The following is a 20735-nucleotide window of genomic DNA, read 5'->3' as shown; positions in this document are numbered from 1 at the left end:
TTCCTGAATGCTAATTTTCTGTATTTCTTACACCCTAGTCCCTCTGAACATCAAGGTTTACAAACTTCACGCCTTTTAGAAAATAATTTCTCTCTATTCTCACAACCAGCGTAATCTCACACTTCCTTATATTATGCTCCATCTGTCATTATCCTGCTCATTCACTTGACCAGTCTAGCCCTTTGCAGACTGCGTTCTCCTCACAGCTAACATTGCCAGCAAACTTTGATGACAACACACAGTAATGTGTCTAAGTTATTAACATAGATTAGTAATAGCTGAGCTCTCAGCACCAATCCTTGCAGCACTCCACAATTCACAATCTGCCAATATGAAAATGCCCCATTTATCCCTACTCATTGCTTTCCATCTACTAACCAATCCTTATCCATAGTGATATATCAACCCCAACTCCATGAGCTTGTCTCTTAACTTTTGTGTGGCACCTTATTGAATGCCTTTTGGGAATACAAATAAATTACATTTGCTAGTTCCCCTTTATCTGCTCTACTAGTTACATTCTCAAAAAAAAACAATTTGTAAACATATTCTCCCTTCCATAAAACCATGTTGACTTGGTCTGAACATACCACCAACAGACTTCCCTGCTTCTGACCATATAATGGAGGCAAAGTCATTGACAAAGCAGCTGAAGATGACTGAGCCTAGGTCACTACATGAAGAAACTCTCCTCTACGCCTCAAGCAGGAGGCCCGGGTTCAAGTCTTACCTGCTCCAAAGGCATGCATTCACATCTCTGAACAGATTGATTAGAAAATATGTACCTGAAGGAAGACCTGCAGCAAAGTCCTGGGGCTGAGACGATTGGCCTCCAAAAACCACAACCATCTTCCTCTATGCTGGGAATGACTCCAATCAGTAGAGAGCTTCCCCTCAATTCTCACTGACATTATAACGCCACACAATTTACCAACTATTTGAGCAATGGACTAACGTGCCCTCAACTTGTGAGAAACCACTGAACTGCTTTTTAAAGAAGTTTAGTGCATTGGCAGCAAAAATCCGTTCTGCCCACCAACCAGAGAATAAAAATTTTGTTTGAATCTCTAGCTTTGCACTGTCTGACTAGTTTGAATCCACAATCTCCAATCCTTTCACTTTTTAAGACTTCAATAAAAGGTTATCTGACTAGAGGGAAACCTAGTAAGAGTCTTCACTCTTGATTTAGGTCAGGCATCAATACCAAATTTAAACTAACACTGCCAGTGTAAAGTCAAAGACCTAAACTACAAAAGTTAGAATGTTCCAAGCTAACCTTATTATCGAGAGCAGCAATTTCCTGCTGGCTCGCAGTAGAAAGGAGAAATGAATTCATTTGAGTCTTTAGTGTGTCATCCACTTCAACATCAATGTCATAACATGCAGTCTTCTTCTGGTCATTTGGGTCCACACTGAAACATTAACAAGAGATGACGTGATGTTGTAGAATACAATGGCATGCATTAAAGCTGCAGTGATATTAGTTCACCAATGCATTAGTTTGGCTGGAATACAGATATCTGTTAAAATACAAGCAGGTCACCACGTTGACAGCAACGTGTTATGCAGTTATAGGCTACATATCTGCAATAGTGAGTCTCCAGACAAAGTTCCTGCTTTTGAACTTGTGCTTCCTACAATGTCAATATCTCACTGTCGGACTGCATCGGAGACAGGTAGAACAGCACAAGGGGGATATCTTGTAAAGCCTTGAACCAGTTAAAATACACTGCACGTCAACCCGTTCAGCAAAATGAAAACCCAAACAGATTAGTAGAGTCGTAGAGATCTACGGCACAGTAAAAGGCCTTTTGGCCCATCATGCCTGTGCCAGTCCAAAGCAACCACCTAACCATCCTAATAATTTTTTCCAGCACTTGGCCCACAGTATTGTAGGCCTAGGCATTGCAAGTGTTCATCGAAATACTTAAACGATATGAGGGTTTCTGCCTCTACCACCCTTACAGGCAGCAAGTTCCAAATTCCCACCACCCTCTGGATAAAAAAGATTTTCCTTAAATCTCCTCTAAACCTTTTGCCCCTTTGCCTTAAATTGACGCCCCCTGGTCATTGATCCCTTCATCAAGGGGAAAGTTTCTGTCTACCCTATATATGCCCTTTATAATTTTACACATCTCAATCACGTCCCCTCTTAATCTCCTCTGCTTTAAGGAAAACAAGCCCAGTCTGTCCAATCTCTCTTCATAACTGAAACTCTCCAGCCCAAGGAATATCCTGGCAAATCTCCTCTGCACCCTCTCCAGTGCTATCATATTCGTCCTATAATGTGGATTCCAGAAATGCACAAAATCCTCCAGCTGTGGCCGAACTAACATTTTATACAGTTCCAGTATCACCTCACTGCTCTTAAATTCTACGCCTCAACTAATAAAGGCAAGTATACCTTCTTAACCACTTTATCTACATGTCCTGATACTTTAAGGGACTGCTGTTCATGCACACCAAGGTCCCACTGGTCATCATGTATTCCCATACCTTGTTTATCCTGCCCAAGTGCATCACCTCACATTTATTCGGCATGGAGTGTATTTTGAGAAACATTTTAAAAAATTGTCAGAACTTAATATTCAGAAGCTTTTTCATGAATGGACCAAGTTCAAATTCTGCACCTGATAATATGGTTGATGATGATGGGCTCAGGTGGCATCAGCAGAGCATGCAGTCTCTGAGGAATTTCTGAGAACTTCATTCGTTGACACTCAAAGATCTACAAAATACAGAAAGCATGTTCAATAAAACCAGGACCCAGTTTTCTTTTAAAAATAACAACCACATATACCATCGGCAGCCAGGCTCAGTTGATAGCACATTCATCTCTCAATCACAAGGTTCCAAGTTTAAGTTCCACTTCAGGGCTTAAGCATTAAAACAAAACAAGGCTGGCATTTTAGTGCAGTTCTGAGGTGTTATTGGACAGTCAGAGGTGCCATCTTTCAGGCATGTTAAACCAAGGCACTCATTTGTCTGCTAGAAGATCCTGGGGCACTTTCAAGGAAGAGGAGAATTATCCCTGGTGTCTTAGCCAATACTTATCCCTAAATCTACAAGATGATTATATAGTCATTATTACATTGCTGTGTATGGGTGCTTGTTGAGTGTGAATCAACAGTCGCATTTCATACATTACAAGTGAGTATCCTTTAAAACTGGCTGTAGCAGGCTTTGAGATGGTCAGTGGTCAAGAAAAGCATTATATAAATGCAAGTCCTTCTTTTTAAAAAAAATGCCAACTATAATTCCAAACAAAACATTAGTGGACAAAGCCTCACACTGTGATGTAGGAACGCAGATGCAGTCAGAAATCTGAGCAGCTTTTGCATGTCCACATCTAAATCAGGACTCAGGTTGAGCCCTACCTCAAAGGTCATGAACTTTCAAAAAAATTAACTCATTTCATATATTAACACTAGCCCACATAACGGCCTCAGCACTCCAAAAAGGAATTCATTATAGCAATTACAGATACTAAGCATTCATTTTTATCTTATGGCTCATCAAATATGAAAGAAAAAGATAGGGCTAAACCCACAGCTCTATGGATGACAAAAGTAGTAGAAATTATGATAAAGAAAAGTTGAGAACCAGGCTAAGTAAAGACGGCTCAGCTGGGTAGTTAAAACTCATGTAAGAGAAGCAAACAGGGAGTATGAAAAGAAACTGGTATCTAACATAAAAGGGGAGTCCTGAAGTCTTTGATAGGCATAAAACTGGTAAAGTGGGGAGTGGGACTGATTAGGGACCAAAAAACGACATTTACACATGGCAGCAAGGGCATGGCTGAGCAATTAACAAATATTTTACACCTGTCTTTACTAAGGAAGAAAATGCTACCCAGTATGTGGTGAAAGATGAGAAAATTCAGTTAGTAGAAGGGTTAAAAATTGATAAAGAGGATATTGTATCAGCTGCCTGTACTCAAAAGTTAACAAGACACCAGGACATCCAAGGATATTTAAGGTTGTGAATGGAACTTGCAGAAGCACCAGCTGTATTCTTTCAGTTTTTCTTAAGACTCAGGTGGTGCCAGAGGTCTGGAGAACTAAAAATTTCTTGTTCAAAGAAGGATATAAGGAAAAGCCTAGCTACTACAGGGCAGTCAGTTTAACTTTGGCAGTGGGGGAAACTTATGAGAATCAATAATTTGGGACAAAAAAGTCACATGGACAAACGTGGGTTAATAATTGAAAATCATGCTAATTGAACGTGGAGATTTTTTGAAGAGGTAACAGACAGTTGAAGAAGGTAATGATGTATATGGGTTTTGAAAAGGCATTTGATACAGTGTTACAAAATAGACAAAGAAAATCAGAGTGGATGAAAAAAAGTAATTGTAGCAACATGGTACAACATTGAGTGACAGGAAACAGTCAGTCAGTCAGTCACATTTATGGATGTTTTTCAGGCTGGAGGGAGGCTTGTAGTGGAGTTCCCCAGGGGTCACTATTGGGACTCTTTTTTTTTTGATACAGATTAGTGATTCAGATTTTGGTGTACAGGGCACAGTTTTAAAATTTGCAAATGACACAAAACTTGGAACATTGTAGACTGTGAGGAGGTAGTACAGAACATCAAAAAGTATTTGAATGAGCATGTAAAGTGTCATAGCATTCAAAGCTACAAGCCAAGTGCTTGAAAGTGGGACCAGTGCAGATTTAGAGTAATTTTGGCAGTTCAGACTTGATGGACCAAAGTGTCTCTTCTGTATTGTATGATTCTGTAATTACTTGGAAAATACTTTTCCATGCAACAAATGATTAGGAAATGGAATGCACTGCCTGAAAGTGCAGTAGAAACTGACAAAAGGGAATTAAACAATTATTTGAAAGGGGCTGTGGGGCGCAGAGGTACAGAGAACAGACAGGAGGATGGCACTAAGTGAGATGCTCATTTGGAACGGAGTGGGCACAACGGGCCCTGCTGCACCGTAGGAATTCTGAGACTCGGGAATGCCTATATAACATTCTGCCACATGAACTGCAAAACAAGATCTCCAAAGATTTTTCAAAAACCTGAATTATTACATTTCAAGTGGTTCTGTATTTTGATAGAGTACTTTCTAAAGTATTTCCATGTTGAACATATCAGTACCCAAATCAGTTTAAGACACATCTATTAGATAGACTGAGTAACCATGCGGTCACTAGCACTTTAGTGATGTGTGATAATGGCAGTAAGTGTCGAAACCATGTCCACCTAGATTGTGTAAAGGGCGAAGTGGCGGTGTTACCAATTCTTGAGACTCGGCCAGCGCAAGATTTTTGTTGGTGGAATAGTGGGAGCAACAGGGATCATGAATCAAGAATGCTCAAAATATTGCTGCATATAATTGCCATGTTTACCCTAACGCCTTAGTACCAAATGGGAAAACAACCAGGCAGCAATACTTCATTCTAAAGGCAAGCAACTTTGTGTGCTCTCAACACCTAAACTATGGCTAAGATAGTAATCTACCTGAATTATAAGCAACAAGTTTCTGACAATGTCAAACTATCACTCTAATCAGTCTGCTGGGAAGATGGCCAGTCCTTCCAGCAATGATGCCAGGTGCTAAATTTACACAGGCATGATGTTTGCAATGCGCAATTGTTAAGACCACAGAAATGACAAGGAATACTGCTCTTTTTGAATCAGAAGGAAGGAGGTGCCTTAGCTCCCAAAAGCTCTGTAAAGACAGCCAATTGCCCTGGGTGATGTCATTTACAATGAGTGGCTGAAGTGACTTGAGCTTTACTCCAGGTGTTGTGCACAATGAATACAGCTGCCACGCTTACACACACAACCACAAATAAGGGCTGAATGTAGAAATGGAAAAGAATATCAATATTAACTAGTTTGAACTACCAATGTCAATCAATGCTAACATCTCATTGTGCATGATTGCCAACAATCAGCTGGACACTATGGGACTGTACAGGTAGGGAAAGATGGCATTACAAAGGTTTCACACAGAAGGATGTGGAAGAAGTGCAGGGGGACCGTGACAGGATAACATCAGTAGAGTTTTGGGTGAGCTGAAGTTTATGGAAAATGTAAGATTTTAACAAGAGAAATAATCAGAAATCTAAAAATGAGTGGTGTTCCACAGTGAAAGAGAACTCTAACCAAGCTAAGTCTTAGAAAATACCAATCTCAAAAAATTACCAATGAGTATTTTTAGGTCATATATATAAAGCGCATGCCAAGCAGATTGGCATTTACAAAGATTAGACCCAGGAGTGGTTATCTGGCAAGTGGAAATGGCATCTCCATGCAAGAATAAACCTCTGGACTCAGTGCCTGCATGGTTCAGGCCATGAGAGAAGAGTCATGATCATCACACTTCCCCCGCACCCCCCACCTCTCTCTCCCCCCCCCCTCAACTGTCTGAGGCTGAACTGAACTGCTCACAACCCCCCCATCATATTTAACTTTGAAATGAGCTTCCAATCACATATCCATGCAGTCACTAAGACAACAAATTCCCATCTTGGTGACACTTGAGCCATGAAAAACTATGTTGATCACGTCCAAAGTTGCACCAAATCCCATCCGCCAGCTCCCCTCCGCTCACTGACTGATGCTGATCCTGGATTAAGCGGGATTTTAATTTTAAAATTCTCATCTTTGTTTCACAATTCCTCCTGTACCTGGCCTCTCCCTATTTCTAATCTCCACCCCACCCCCAATTCATCTAAAATATCTAAGCTCCTCTCATTTCAGCCTCATAAGCATCTCCCATTTTAATCGCTCCACCATTAGTGGCTGTGCCTTTAGTTGTTTTGGCCCTAAGCTTTGGAACTCACACCTGAACCTTGCCAGCTCAGTTTCCTCTTTTAAGACACTTCTTAAAGCTACCAAGCTTCTGGTCATCAGTCTGAATATTTCCATATGTGGCTGAGAGTCAAATTTTGCTCTATAACACCTCCGTGAAGCACTGTGGAAGATTTCATTCAGTTAAGGCACAATGGAAATTCACACTGCTGTCATTATCACCAACCCTGGTTATCCTGCACATTTATTCCTGCGGTTTTCTGATATTAATGCAAACGAATGACAACAAATGTACACAACAGTTATATAAGCAAGAAAATACCTCAGGGTGGTTTATAAGGTGGGGTGTCCAGGTATTTTATTCCAAATGAGCAACTTCTCTTGATATATCTCAAAGCGACCGTCATATCTGGAACACTATCTGCAGTTGGGCACCTTTAAGGGTATTTGTGCATTGATGTGAAGGGGCTACATCTCAAGTTACAATGAGAGAATGGTATACTCATTGGATAAAAGATAGATCACTTCTTTAAAATAACATTATAGATATCTAAACTGTCATTTTAGAGCTAGACAACTTCAGTAAATAAACAACTGAAGAGGTGGCTGCAGGACAATGCACATCCAGCAACCTGCTCTGAAAACCCGGCTCACATTTTGAGACATGGAAAATTTCATCACAGCAGCTGTTACAATCCATAACATTCAAAAGAAATTGACAATATTTCAAATTAAATTACTCACTCCATTCTAAAAAAAAAGGCGATTTGCCCCATCTCCCAACTTTAACAAATACTTTTTAAAAAATCCCAGGATCCAGATCCTTGCCAAAAACTAATTGTTCTACTTTGGGTCAACCTTTACCTGCGCACCAAGTTACATTAAAAATCACTCGTTAGCTTTTCAGATACACGGTTTAAAGATAATAGAGTAATAAACAATGGCAAAAATAGTACGCTGCCCACTTTCAGTAACGGAGATAAATATCAGCAAGCTGTAACGAAGGTTATAGGTTACAATCTTCCTGATGTTATAGTAGAGTGTAGAAAAGCCTCTATTAAACTCAATTTTATATGGTAGCATTTCATTCGGCAGATAACTTGGTTGAAGGGTAGTGCGTTAATCTACTGTGACATTCCAGTCTCTATCTTCTCTTTCGAAATCATCTGAATTGCAGTACAGTTGTTCATGTGAATACAATCTTACATCCCAATGAACGCTCAACAGTAATTCTGAAGGAAATCATTCAAATCCAGCTGCTGAAAACAAACCTCTTTTAATGAACTCCTCCTTCCCACCTCAAGTTTGATGCCTTCATTAACCTGAACATGAAGATGAAACTCAATTTTGATCAGTGTAACGTTGTGGGAGACATGGGGAGTTAAATAAAGAGTTACAGTTGGCCTTTGCAACAGCACAACTAACAAAATTATATTTTTATTCCATTTCTTCAAAAGACAATGCATAACTGCAGGCATGTCCAAATTGTAGCCAGTGGATAAAGAGACCCCCAATCTTGAACAATCCAACCTGCAAAGAGCCCACAGGACAGCTTCATTCGTGTCTATATTTTTTATTTGCTAGTTGATCTAGCTTAACACTTGTGAAACTGGAGCTTTGCACAATTGGTAGATGAACCCAATGCCTACAGTTCAGAATACATAGATACATAGGAATTAATGGCACACACCAAGCAACCCACAAAGAGACACAAACTCTTGACATGTCTGTATTAGCAATTAAAGCTAAAGTGGAGATTGTGTGGGTTTAAACACACGTCCCATCTGGTTTTCCAATCGCATTAACATGGAGACACAAAGCAGAGTGATATTTACCTGCTGGAGGTATTTGTCACAGTTGATGAACTCCCGCTCATGGGAGTCCTGCAGCTTGTGTGTCTTAATGTACTGCCAGAGAGCCTGGATAATGACAGGCCTAGTCTGAGTGTGGATGCCCAGCAGACGCGCCAATCGAGGATCCAGTTTAAACTGGGGTGGCTGCAAAGAAAATACAAATGCATTGTTACACGGACCCAGCAATGCCACCAACTAACCAGGCACCTGATCTAGCCGATGAATAGACTTTTGCAGGAGATTCTGCTTCGGTAAAGATAATATGTTTGCTGCCACCCTGAGGCAGCGCAGAGCTCTGCAGAGCAAGTTCTTTTCCCTCCCAAGAAATTCAACAAAATTCAAAATGCTTCAAACTAACAAATATGCCAAGATGAATTTGGGTTTGGCTGGTAGGGGTGGGGTGTCTGTCTTTCCATGGATGCTGCCAGATCTGCTGAGCTTTTCAGCAGCCAGAGTTGTAATGAGGCATACTTGATTAGGGAGCTTAAGGTGAAGTAACCCCTTAGGGGCAGTGACCATAAAATGGTAAAATCCACCCTGCAGTTTGAGAGGGAGAAGCTGAATGTAACAGTATTACAATTGAGTAAAGGTAATTACAAAGACATGAGGGAGGAGCTGGCCAGAGTTGATTGGAAGGGGAGCCTAGCAGGGAAGACAGTGGAGCAGCAATGGCAGGAGTTTCTGGGGTTATTTGGGAGGCCCAGCAGAAATCCATCCTAAGGAAGTAGAGCCATACTAAGGAGAGGAGGGGGCAACCATGACTGACCTTTAAATAGCAGCAGAGGATAACTAGAACAGCAATAAGTGGGTAGAAGATGAAATATGACAGTAAGCCAGCTAGTAATATGAAAAGAAGATTGCAAGAGTTCTTTTACATATCTAAAAGGTAAGAAAGAGGCAAGACTGGACATTGGACTGCTGGAAAATGAGGCTGGAGAAGTAGTAATGGGGAACAAAGAAACCACAGAAAACTGAATAGGTACTTGCATCAGTTTTCACAGTGGAAGAACCAGCAACATACCAGAACTTCAAGACAGGTGCAAAGGTGAGTGTAGTGGCCATCACTAAGGTGAAGGTGCTGGGGAAGCTGAATAGTGTAAAGGTGGATAAATCACCAAGACCAGATCAACTGCACCCCAGAGTTCTGAAGCAGATAGCTAAAGACATTGTAAAGGTATTGGTGATGATCCTTCAGGAACCACTGGAGTCAGGAACGGGAAAATGGCTAATATAACATCTCAGTTTAAGGAGGCAGGGAGGTAGAAGACCGGAAACTGAATTTGAATCATTTATTGTCATGTGTATTTAATAAAAAATACAGTTAAAAGTTTCAAACTGTAGGTTGGTTAGCCTGACCATGGTCGTTGGTAAGATTTGAGTGTCCATTATTAAGAATGAGTTTGCGGAGTACTTGGAAGTGCATGGTAAACCAGGGCTAAGTCAGCACAGCTTCGTCAAGGGGAAGTCATGCCTGACAAATCTGTTAGAATTCTTTGAGGAGCTAATGATCAAGTTAGACAAGGAGCCAGTGGACGTGATCTTTTTGGATTTCCAGAAGGTCTTTGACAAAGTGCTGCACAGGAGGCTGCTAAATAAGCTAGGAACCCACAGTGTTAAAGGTCCTGGCATGAATACAAGATTGGCTGACTGGCAGAGAGTAGGGATAACAGGGTCTTTTTCAGGATGGCAACCGGTGACTAGTGGAGTTCCACAAGATCCGTTTTGGTACATTTTACATTAACAATCGGGACAAAGGAACTGAGAGCAATGTTGCTAAGTTTGCAGATGACTCAAAAGATAGGTGGAGGGACAGGTAGTGTTAAGGAAGTGTGTAGGCTGCAGAAGGACTTGGAAAGGTTACGGAATTGGGCACAGAAGTGGCAGATGAAATACAAATGTGGGAAGGTGTGAGGTTATACACTTTGGTAGGGAGAATAGAGGTGTACACGAATTTCTAAAGGAGGAAAGGTTTTGAAAATCTGAAGCACAAAAGGACTGAGCAGTCCGAGCTGAGGATTCTCTTAAGGTTAACATGCAGGTTCAGTTGGTAGTTAGGAAGGCAAATGCAATGTCAGCTTTCATTTCAAGAGGGGTGGAATACAAAAGCAGGGATATACTGCTGAGGCTATATAAGCCTCTGGTCAGGCGTTTGGAATATTGAGAGCAGTTTTGGGCTTCGTATCTAAGGAAGGACGTGCTGGCCTTGGAGGTGAGCCAGAGGAGGAGTACGAGAATGATCCCGGGGATAAAGAGCTTGACACGAGGAACAATTGAGAACTCCAGGTCTGTACTAAATAGAGTTCAGAGGGGTGGGGTGGGGGGGCGCTCTCTCGTTGACACTTACAGAGTATGGAGAGGCCGGAATAGAGTGGACATAGAGATGATGTTTCCACAAGTAGGACAGACTAGGAGCTGAAGGCACAGCCTCAGAGTGAAGGAACGATTCTTTAGAACTGAAATGAGAAGGAATTTCTTCAAGCAGACGGTGACGAATCTGTAGAACTCATTGCCACAGCGGTCTGTGGACGCCAAGTCATTGAATGCCTTTAGGACAGAGATAGATAGGTTCTTGCTTGGTAAGGCGATCAAGGATTATGGGGAGAAGGCAGGAGAATGGGGTTGAGAAATGCATCAGCCATGATTGAATGGCGTAGCAGACTCGATGGGCTGAATAGCTCAACTCTGCTCCTGTATCTTATGATCCAGCATTTTCCGTTTCTATTTTGACAGATACCCAGCATCTGCAGTATTGTTTTTGATGCCAGAATTTAAGCCTAGTCACTCATGTAAACAAGTGGCAGAATAAATAAAGTGTTAAATCCATTCCTCGCATACAACATCTCTTGACCGCTTACTGCAAGTTGATCATTTCAGCAAAGGGGAGGATGCTGAAAGCCTGCAAGCAGAAGTTATCTATGTGCCACGTGCTGATTAGCCTGCGTGTTTATTCCCCACTCCCCCCCAAAAATGTTGGTAACGCTTTACAGATTCCTGCCCTTTATTTAGCTTTCTCAACTTTAATGATTAGCTGAAAGGAGCAGTGATAATGAGCAAGAGAACAGAGTTGTGAACTTCGCCCATCAGTCAATGAGGCACATTTGAAAGAGTGTTGATTGTCAACTCAGTCCAATAATAGACATCTTGAAGTATCCAGGAACTGTCAGAAGGGGCAAGATTACAAGTTAGTGTGCTGCTCCCTGACAACGCCCATCACAATCAACTAATTGTACTTTCTTTTTCTGTGAAGGTGCTTGTTTATTCTAAGGTCCCACAGGGACTTGGTGCCCTCTGATACTTTACCCAATTGGCCATTTGTTCATGACAGCTTAGATAATTATAGGCAGCAGGCTGTTTGACTGCAAACTCCATCAGAGAAGGGAAAATTCCTGCTTTCCCTCGATATCCCACAATTCTCAGTAAGAGTCACTGAAGAGCTACCCAGAGACCTGCAGCCATGGCTACTGTTTCGCTTACAAGAGCAAGGGCAACTCCACTGCCACCTCAGCTGGAATCCACTAAACCCAATACAGACCAGGGCTCAAACCAAGATATTTTATACTCCACATGCTTCAGCTCCTCAATGCTTTTAACCAACAGAGCCATTGGGTACTCAAATGATGTTTTTGTTAAAATACTTTATATACCTTTACCAGCTTGAGCTATGTAATTCCATTATATTACTTGTAAAATTAATAGGTCTAGAACTAATAAATACTTTTTAATTCATCTCGTACTCAAATTATTTTGCTTACCTGGTAATCTAGCATCAGTAATACGGTGCAGCGCACATTCACATCTCCTGGTCTTTTCACCTGGAAGCCATCAGTCTCTTGAGTTGTGGCTGTCCTATGCCACTGAATGGAGTTAATGAAAAACAGTTATCATTTTGTTTAACTAAAAGCGACACATTCTTTCAGCCACTGCATCAGCAGGATTCTTCAGAGCTCTATCAGGCATGCATCATGCTGTCATTCACAGCCAATGTCACTGCATAAGATAATATCCTGTCTAACTAAGAATATGCTCCACTGCCAGTATACTTGCAGTGTTTGTACAATTGGTTCCACCTTTAATGATTCAAGGACCTTTCACTCCCTGAGCGATATTTAGTGCCACTGTTAACCCAAAGGGGAAGTACACCAGCCAACCAGAAAGCCTTTACTGGCATCCAACAGCCCTCATTCAGCATCTGTCGCAGGGAAAGGACAAATTACAGGATCCACACAAGCCCTTCCCATGACATATATTACAGGGACATGTGAGGCAAGAAGAAGTTCAAACTGATGTGGCCTCCAAGAAGCTGCCATGTTACTGCAGACAGAAAACACAAAATTTCAGCATGAAGGAGGAAGCAAGAAGCAAGTAAGATGGCATGCAGCTGAACTTAATGGTTCCAGTGCACAGTACTCCATTCTGCTTACCTCAACCAGGTGGTTGTCAGGTCCATAGAGATCTTTATCTAGTTCAATCACAAGGGATTTGAAGAATGAGGAAAACTTCCGCTTCTGTTTAGTAGCATCATACTTCGATACAGCTGACTACAAAGGAAAAAAAATTCATAAGCAGTTCAATACAGAACAGATGATTAAGTGAAATTGAAAATAACAACGCCCTTGCAGAGTTTTACCATTTATTGAGCATCACCCTTCAATCTCTCCCCCACAACAGTTTTCTCATTGTTTGCCATATGCCCTTTGTAGTCGCACGTAAAGAGAGGTGATCGCAATTCAATTGACACTTAACCCTCTAATCTTCCTCCTCCACATTCCCCCACTGTGTCTGGCTTCTGTGCAGGGGCTTTGCACAGCAGGTCAAGCAGCAATCAAAATTAAATGGAACTTGGACACAAAACTCCAAGCAGATCAAAGCAAAATCTTGGCAACAGTCGTAAAAGCGACCTGACCATCTTATTCACACACCAGCTTAGTGATCTTGGCTAGGATATCAGGGAGAAATTACGCAAAGGCTTAACTTAAAAGCATCTGCGGTGAAAAGGGGGAGAAAGGTAAATCTAAAATCTTACGTCTTCAAGAAGCCTGCCTTCCACTCGAAGCTCCCAGGATGCCACAGTTCCTTCGCCATCTTCTGCATCTGGTTTTGCAGGGTTGAACGTATTAGAAATAAATATACGAAGCTTTCGCTTTTGCTGAAAAGAAACAAGGGGGTGTTTAGGAATCAAGTACTTTTTTCTCCTCCATTATGCAGGAATACCATTGTATTGAAGGGGCTCTAAATCAGGTGACTGAGGAATCTAACCAGACAGTAAAGGAATGCAGCTTCTTGCAGTATCTGCATTGCTTTAAAAGTAGTGCACTTGAAATACTCTTTTGTCTGGTTACGTTTTGTATTCCTGCCCTCTAGAGGGGAACAGTTCCATTGATATGGGCAATTGTACTGCACCTCACGCAAATGTTTATTCTCAATAAGCAAGTCTGGATGGCAAGTGCTAGTGTCACGGTAAACTGCGAAAAACTCATAAGCCTAGCCACAGTTAACATTCCAGCATGCATCATGTCAGCCGATTAATTTCTTTCCTTGCCTCTTCCCAATTGCACAGAAATCAATTTGAACACTGGAGATCAGTTAACATAGCAAGTAACATAGAAACTGAAGTAGGCCATTCAGTCCCTACCTTGGATACATAACCCTCAATGCCCCTGCCTAAGATAAATCTAGTAATCTGTTTTTAAAACTTATTAAGCTAGTCTTAAGAGCTTTTTACGGTCACAATGTTCTGCATGTATGATTTAGAGACTTGTTGGGCTGCAATGATCCAGCATCACACTCCCCAACATATTCATTCACAAGTCGGAGGAACATGGCACATGGAACATGGAACATTCCAAGTACGTCAACAATTTTGGGGTCTCTTACAAAGCAGTCGGGAGGAGTGGGAAAACCTTTGCTGCTAATTGTGTGTTTGGGCTCTCAGAAGGAGATACAATTTATCATTCATCTACTTCAAGCCGTCCTAACAGTGGCCATGGTGAAGATGGATAAAGTACTGCTGAATTAACATCGAGGGCATGAATCTAGCAGTATGCTAACGCAGGCAGATCAATTTGTGGCTGGCATGTAAATGTTGTCCCAATGTAAAGCAACATCAAGGTCAAGGAACAGAGCCAGAATAGAGCTCTAAGGGACAGAGATGCTGGCAAAGCCAGCATTTGGTGCCCACCCCTAATTGCCCTTGAACTGAGTGGCTTGGTCAGCAATTTCAGAGGGCAGATAAGAGTCAACCATGGGTCTGGAGTCACATGGAGGTTAGACTGGGCAAGGATGACAGATTTCCTTTCCTAAAGGACATTAGTCAAAAACTCTAATAGCTTCATGGGCACCATTAATCAGACAAGCTTTTCAGTCCAGATTTTCATTAATTGAATTTAAATTTCACTAGCTGCCATGGTGGGATTTGAATCCAGGTCCCAAGGGTATTGGCCTGGGCCTCTGGGTCATGAGCCCAGTTAGATTGCCATTACACCACTATCTCCCTCCAACATTCTACGTTTTATAGAAAGACTGCACATCCATTTTTTATTCCAGCTTCCATCACTTGGGCCTGTAGCCCTGTAGGTTACAACACCTCAAATGTAAATCTAAGTGTTGTTTTTAATGGGATGGGGTCTTCTACCTCTCTCTCACCACAAAGCACAAGTTCCAAGCCTCTATCAGGCTCTGGTTAAACTATTACTCAACTCCCCTCTAAACCATACACAAATTACTTTAAATCTATGCCCTTGTGTTGTTCGTCTCTCTGAAAGGGAAAAATGGCCCTTGGCACAGACACTATCTTGGTCTGTCAATTTGATACACCTCAATTAAATTTCCACAAAGCCTCACTTCATTTCCAGGAAAACAACTGCAGCTTATTCAATCCTTTCTCAACGCTAAACTTCACCGTTTCTGGCAACATCCTCCTAAATCTCCTGTATCCTCTCTATTGCGAACTCATCCTTCCCGGACTGCACTGACCCGGTCTGTGCATAATTGTCAGCTGGTGTTCTACCATAACCCCTTGTGCTCATTCACACATTGGCTGAGGCCTAGAGAAAGTCTTCTGGACAACATCAGTGACCTGTCCTACTACTTCGCTCTGAAGAGTTTCAAAGACTCTCATTCCATTCTCAAACAACTTAGCACCAGCTCTCGATGTTTGTTTAAAAGTGTTAGCCTGATTTCTGAAAGATTAGGTTTTAGTGAGTCAAAGTACAGATAAGTAACAAATAATCAAGGTAATCCGACAGGTTTTACCTTTATTGGTCTTTTCAATGCTTCCTGGATGTCCAGGCGCTTCCTCATTATAGTCTGGTCCAACTTCCTCTCAAATGCCAGCAAATCCATGTAGGCTTGAGACTCTGGCACAAGTTCCCGAATCTATAACAAAATGCACATACTGTACCACAATACTCATCAGTGCATGATCCCACCTTCCACCTGCCTACAGCTTTTGACATGGTTGACCATACACACCTCTTGTCTAGTTCACTGGGACTGACCTTGCCTGGTACCACACTTATCTGTTCAGGCATAGTTACAGAATCTCCTGCAATGAGGAAAAGGGCCCTGCTGACACCCAGTTCAACCCCTCCACTGTCCATCGTTGCTGCACTCTCAAACTGCTTGCCCAACATCCAGTTTCTCATAAATCAGAATTTCCTCCAGTTAAATAGTTGGAATGATGAAAGGATTGCCTTCATCAGCTGCCAAAAGCTCTGTACCAGAGTTACTGATTCCACTCCATTCTCCTCAGCAACTGTTGCAAGCTGAACCACAATGTTCTGAATTGGATTTGAACCCAGATTCCAGTAGGAAGAGTCCACATCACTGACAGGTGCCTCGGCACATCAATCCTGAACCAAAAACTTTTCCTCCCCAAGGCCCGAGTAGTCACTTCATACATGCTAATTAGATAAAGATCTGCTATCGCTTCACCTAGCTTGCCTTCAAGTTATTTCTTCCCCCAAAATCACCCTTTTCTTTAAAAAATTCAAAGTTTTTGGATTAAGTACCACCGGTAAAAAGCAGGGTGTAGGAAATCCTTTAACAACAAAAAGATTAAGGATGCACTTACCCTCTGAGGTAGAATTTTATCGGCCATCTTCTTCTTCTTTGCACTATTCAAATGAAAGAATAAACTTGTTACCCTGACAACTTACTTTCCAAAATCAGACACTCCAAAATGAAGTCAGTTTCGTGTCCAGGTAGATGAAACTGGCCATTAGCAGTACGAGGAACCGTAACGGGATACCTGACAGAAACGGACGCTTAAACACTCAAGACAACAAGTACAGAAACATGAGTTTTGGTCGCAGAAAGCCATGCAAATTCATCTCAAAACCGATCAAGTATCGGATCAAAATGAGATCACGCAATCATCCTAATTATTGCGAAGGGAAAGCATGAAGAACTTGATTGTCAATGGACTTTTAATGTTTATAAAAGCATTTTCCTTTCTAATTAGCTCCCATCTACCATAAAGACACCACCCCCTGCTGCATCCTCCTTTCCCTTAGTCATTGGCAGTCGCGCCTTCTGCCTTTTAGCCTAAGGTGCCATAGCGCCCAAAAGAAACAAAACTCTCAACGAACCATTACTGGAGCTAAAAGACGTAGACAGCTACCCACGGCCTTGCTCAAGTGGCTATATTTCATGTGAGACTCAAGGCAATGACTGTCACCAGGTTACTTGATGACATGGGGAGTAGATATTATAGCAAAGTTGAATCCTAACATATCTGTGCATTTCAGTAAGGCATTGGACCATGATCAGAGAAAGTATCCCAGGAGTATAATCGTGGTGCGTAGTTCCCAAAATACTGCCCCAGCTAAAATCAACATGCATGTCCGTGCTCAGTGTGGCCAATTACCGACGAATAAATTGCATCAAAACTATGACATCTGATTAAAAAGAAAGTAAAAAATTGTACATTGTTTACTCAACTAGTGATGCATTTATCCACTAAGCCACCTGGGTCATTTCTAATGCTGGCTTTTCAGTGCTAACAGATGGTCAAAACAAGTATGGTCAAATAACTGAAACACCTGCATAGATGATATTAGGTGTGCAGTATTGCAAAAGTATGAAAGATAAATGATTTTATTATTTGAAAGAGGTCATTGTGTCACTGCTAAGACAGGCTAGTGGGATCAAAACGTTCAGCAATTACAGGGTGCTATAATGTTTTACACTTGAGAGAAAGGTGTTGTAAAAAATCAGTTAGCCTCCCCCGCTGAGCTCTACCTAGGTGTACATGAATGGATGGTGAGTACAGGCTGAACTGCCTATGCCTAGTTTAGTGGTGATGCCTTTCACAGGGGAATAGCAAGCCAATGCTTCCTGAACTTAATGAAGCTGGTGGCAAAGGTGGCAGGGTAACACTTAAGAAATGAAATGGGGCCTGTTGAGAGAGATGAAAAAGTCTTGGATGATGTTGAACCCATTTGGGTGGAAGTAAGGGAAAGCAAGGGAAAGAAAGAGTGGTGTACAGACCCCCAAACAGTAGCCACTCTGTGGGAAAGGCTAAAAATCAATAAAAACAAGATCATATAAAAAGAATACAGCAACAATTATGGGTGACTAATTTTTATGTCGATTGAATTAATCAAATCAGAAATGGCAGCTATGACAATTAATTCATAGATCGCATTTGGGGATAGTTTCCTAGAGCAGTGCGCCATGGAACCAACTAGGGAGCAAGCTATCTTGAATTTGGTAATGGGTAATGGGTAATGAGGCAGATTTAATAAATGACTGAGTAAAGGATCACCTAGGAAGTAGTGATCATAACATGACAGTACTTAATATTCCGTTCCAGAGTGAGAAACTTGGGTCAGAAACAAGTGTGTTTAACTTAAATAAAGGGAATTTATAACAAAATGAGGATTGAGTCAGCTAAAGTTAACTGGGCCAATCAATTAGCAAGAATGACAGTAAGCAAGCAGTGGTAGACATTTAAGGAGGTAATTCATGACTCTCAGCAAAAATACTTTCCAGTTAAGGAGGAAAAATTCCAAGAGAAGGATAAACCAACCACAGCTAACCAAGGAAGTTAAGGAGAGTATTAAGTTGAAAAAAAAACTTCATAAGGAGACCAAAATCAGCGATAGCCCTGAAGACCAGGATAAATTCAGAATCTAAATCTCACCTAATTCAGGACTAAAAAGATAACAGACAGAGAAAATAAACACGGAATATAAAAACTGACAAAAAAAGTTACTTTAAATACATAAAAAGGAAGAGAGTAGTTAAAGTGAACATCAACCCTTTAGAAAATGAAGTTGGGGAGACAGTTTTGAGGAACAAGGAAATAGCAGAGGAGTCAAACAGATATTTTGTATCAGTTTTTATGGCAGAAGATACTTCAAACATTCCATCAATACTAAAGAATACAGGGGAGTAATTAAGTACCATCGCCAAAGAAGTTAAAGGCAAGTAAGTCCCCTGGCCCTGATGGCTTGAATCCTAGGATCCTAAAACAGGTAACTAGAGATTGTGGATGCATTGGCTGTGATTTTCCAGAAATTGTTGAATTCTGGAGAAGTACCAGAGGATTGGAAAATTGCTGATGTGACACCTCTGTTCAAAAAAGGAGGCAGGCAAAAAGCAGGTAACAATGGGCCAATTAGTCCAACATCTATTTTTAGAAAAGTATCAGAATCAATTATTACCGAAGTAATAGGATATTTGGAAAATCATAATCGAATCAAGCAGAGTCAGTCTGGCTTCATGAAAGGGAAATTGTGTCTGACTAATTTATTCAGATTTTTCAAGGAAGTCTCAACCAGAGTGGATAGAGGGGAACCAGTGGATGCGTTGTATTTGGACTTCCTAAAAGCATTCAACAAGGTACCTCACAAAAGGTTAGATCATAAAGATAAGAGCCTACTGTTTTGGAGGAAGTATAGGGTCATGGGCAAGAAACAGGGAGTGGGGGTAAGGGGGTTCTTTTACAGACTGCCAATCTGTAACCAGTAATGTTCCACAGAGATCAGTGCTGGAAGCGCTACTGTTTACAATATTAATGAATGAACTGGTAAAAGGAAGTGAATATACTGTAGCTAAATTTGCAGATGACACAAATAGATGGAAAGGTAGGTTTGAGAGGGATACAGTTTACAGGGAGATAGTGATAGGTTAAGTAAGTGGGCAAAAAGTTGGCAAATAGAATATAATGTGAGAAAATGCAAACTAGTTCAATTTGGAAGGAAGAACAGAATATTATTCAAATACAGACAAACTGCAGAAAGCCACAATACAAAGGAACTTTGGGGGGGAACTTGCGCACGAAACACACAAAGCTAGCACACAGGGGGGCAGCAGGTAATCAGGGAGGCTCATGGAATGTTGGCCCTTATTTCAAGGGGGTTGGAATGTAAGAGTGAGGAAGTCTTCCTGTAACTGTACAAGGTGCTGGTGAGACCACATCTGGAGTACTGTAAACAGTTTTGGTCCCCGTATTTGAGGGGATATATCATTTAATTGGTGGTAGTTCAGAGAAGGTTCAAGCAGGATGACACTCAATATGGAGGGACCACCCTATGAGCAAAGGCTAAACAGGTTGGAACGCTACCTATTGGAATGTAGAAGAATAAGAGGTGATTTCATTGAAACATATAGGATCCTTAAGGGGTTTGACAGAGTAAATGCTGAGAAGATGTTTCCCCTCACAAGAAAGTCTAGGATCAGAGGGCATAGCCTCAGAATAGAGGGGTGCCAATTTAAGACTGAGATGAGGAGGGATTTCTGCTGACGGTTGAGTGTGTTTGGAACTCCTTGCCCCGTGGGGGCAGAGCCTTTATGTATATTTAAGGCTGAGATAGATTCTTGATCAGTAGGGGAATTAAGGGTTATGGGGAAAGGGCAGGAAAGTGGACTTGAGAAATGTTGAATCAGAGATAGGAGGAACTGCAGATGCTGGAGAATCCGAGACAACATGGTGCAGGGCTGGATGAACACAGCAGGCCAAGCAGCATCATAGGAGCAGAGAGGCTGACGTTTCGGGCCGAGACCCTTCATCAGAAAAGGGGGAGGGGAAGGGGGTTCTGAAATATTCTCTTTCAATTCCTCCCACTTCCTACAGACAAAGGGGGTAGCCATGGGTACCCGCATGGG

The 20735-nt window shown here is 41.6% G+C and overlaps 1 protein-coding gene across 1 annotated transcript in view; it reads right to left on the bottom strand.

Annotated features, from left to right (window-relative positions):
- Nucleotides 1-20735, bottom strand: part of smarcd1 (SWI/SNF related, matrix associated, actin dependent regulator of chromatin, subfamily d, member 1) — a 44682-nt gene that overhangs the window by 6834 nt on the left and 17113 nt on the right. Inside the window, exons 3-10 of the mRNA XM_048618864.1 lie at nt 16696-16738; nt 15876-15998; nt 13648-13770; nt 13046-13162; nt 12377-12478; nt 8607-8768; nt 2631-2728; nt 1277-1412 (exon numbers count right to left, since the gene is read on the bottom strand). Coding sequence (XP_048474821.1) covers nt 1277-1412; nt 2631-2728; nt 8607-8768; nt 12377-12478; nt 13046-13162; nt 13648-13770; nt 15876-15998; nt 16696-16738 — 904 coding nt within the window. The remainder of the gene's footprint in view (nt 1-1276; nt 1413-2630; nt 2729-8606; nt 8769-12376; nt 12479-13045; nt 13163-13647; nt 13771-15875; nt 15999-16695; nt 16739-20735) is intronic.

The sequence above is a fragment of the Rhincodon typus genome, chromosome 41 (assembly GCF_021869965.1).
Source record: "Rhincodon typus isolate 14 chromosome 41, sRhiTyp1.1, whole genome shotgun sequence".
Taxonomy (NCBI): Eukaryota; Metazoa; Chordata; class Chondrichthyes; order Orectolobiformes; family Rhincodontidae; genus Rhincodon; species Rhincodon typus.
The sequence above is the reverse complement of the archived record's forward strand: the minus strand, read 5'-3'. Positions and strand labels throughout refer to the sequence as shown.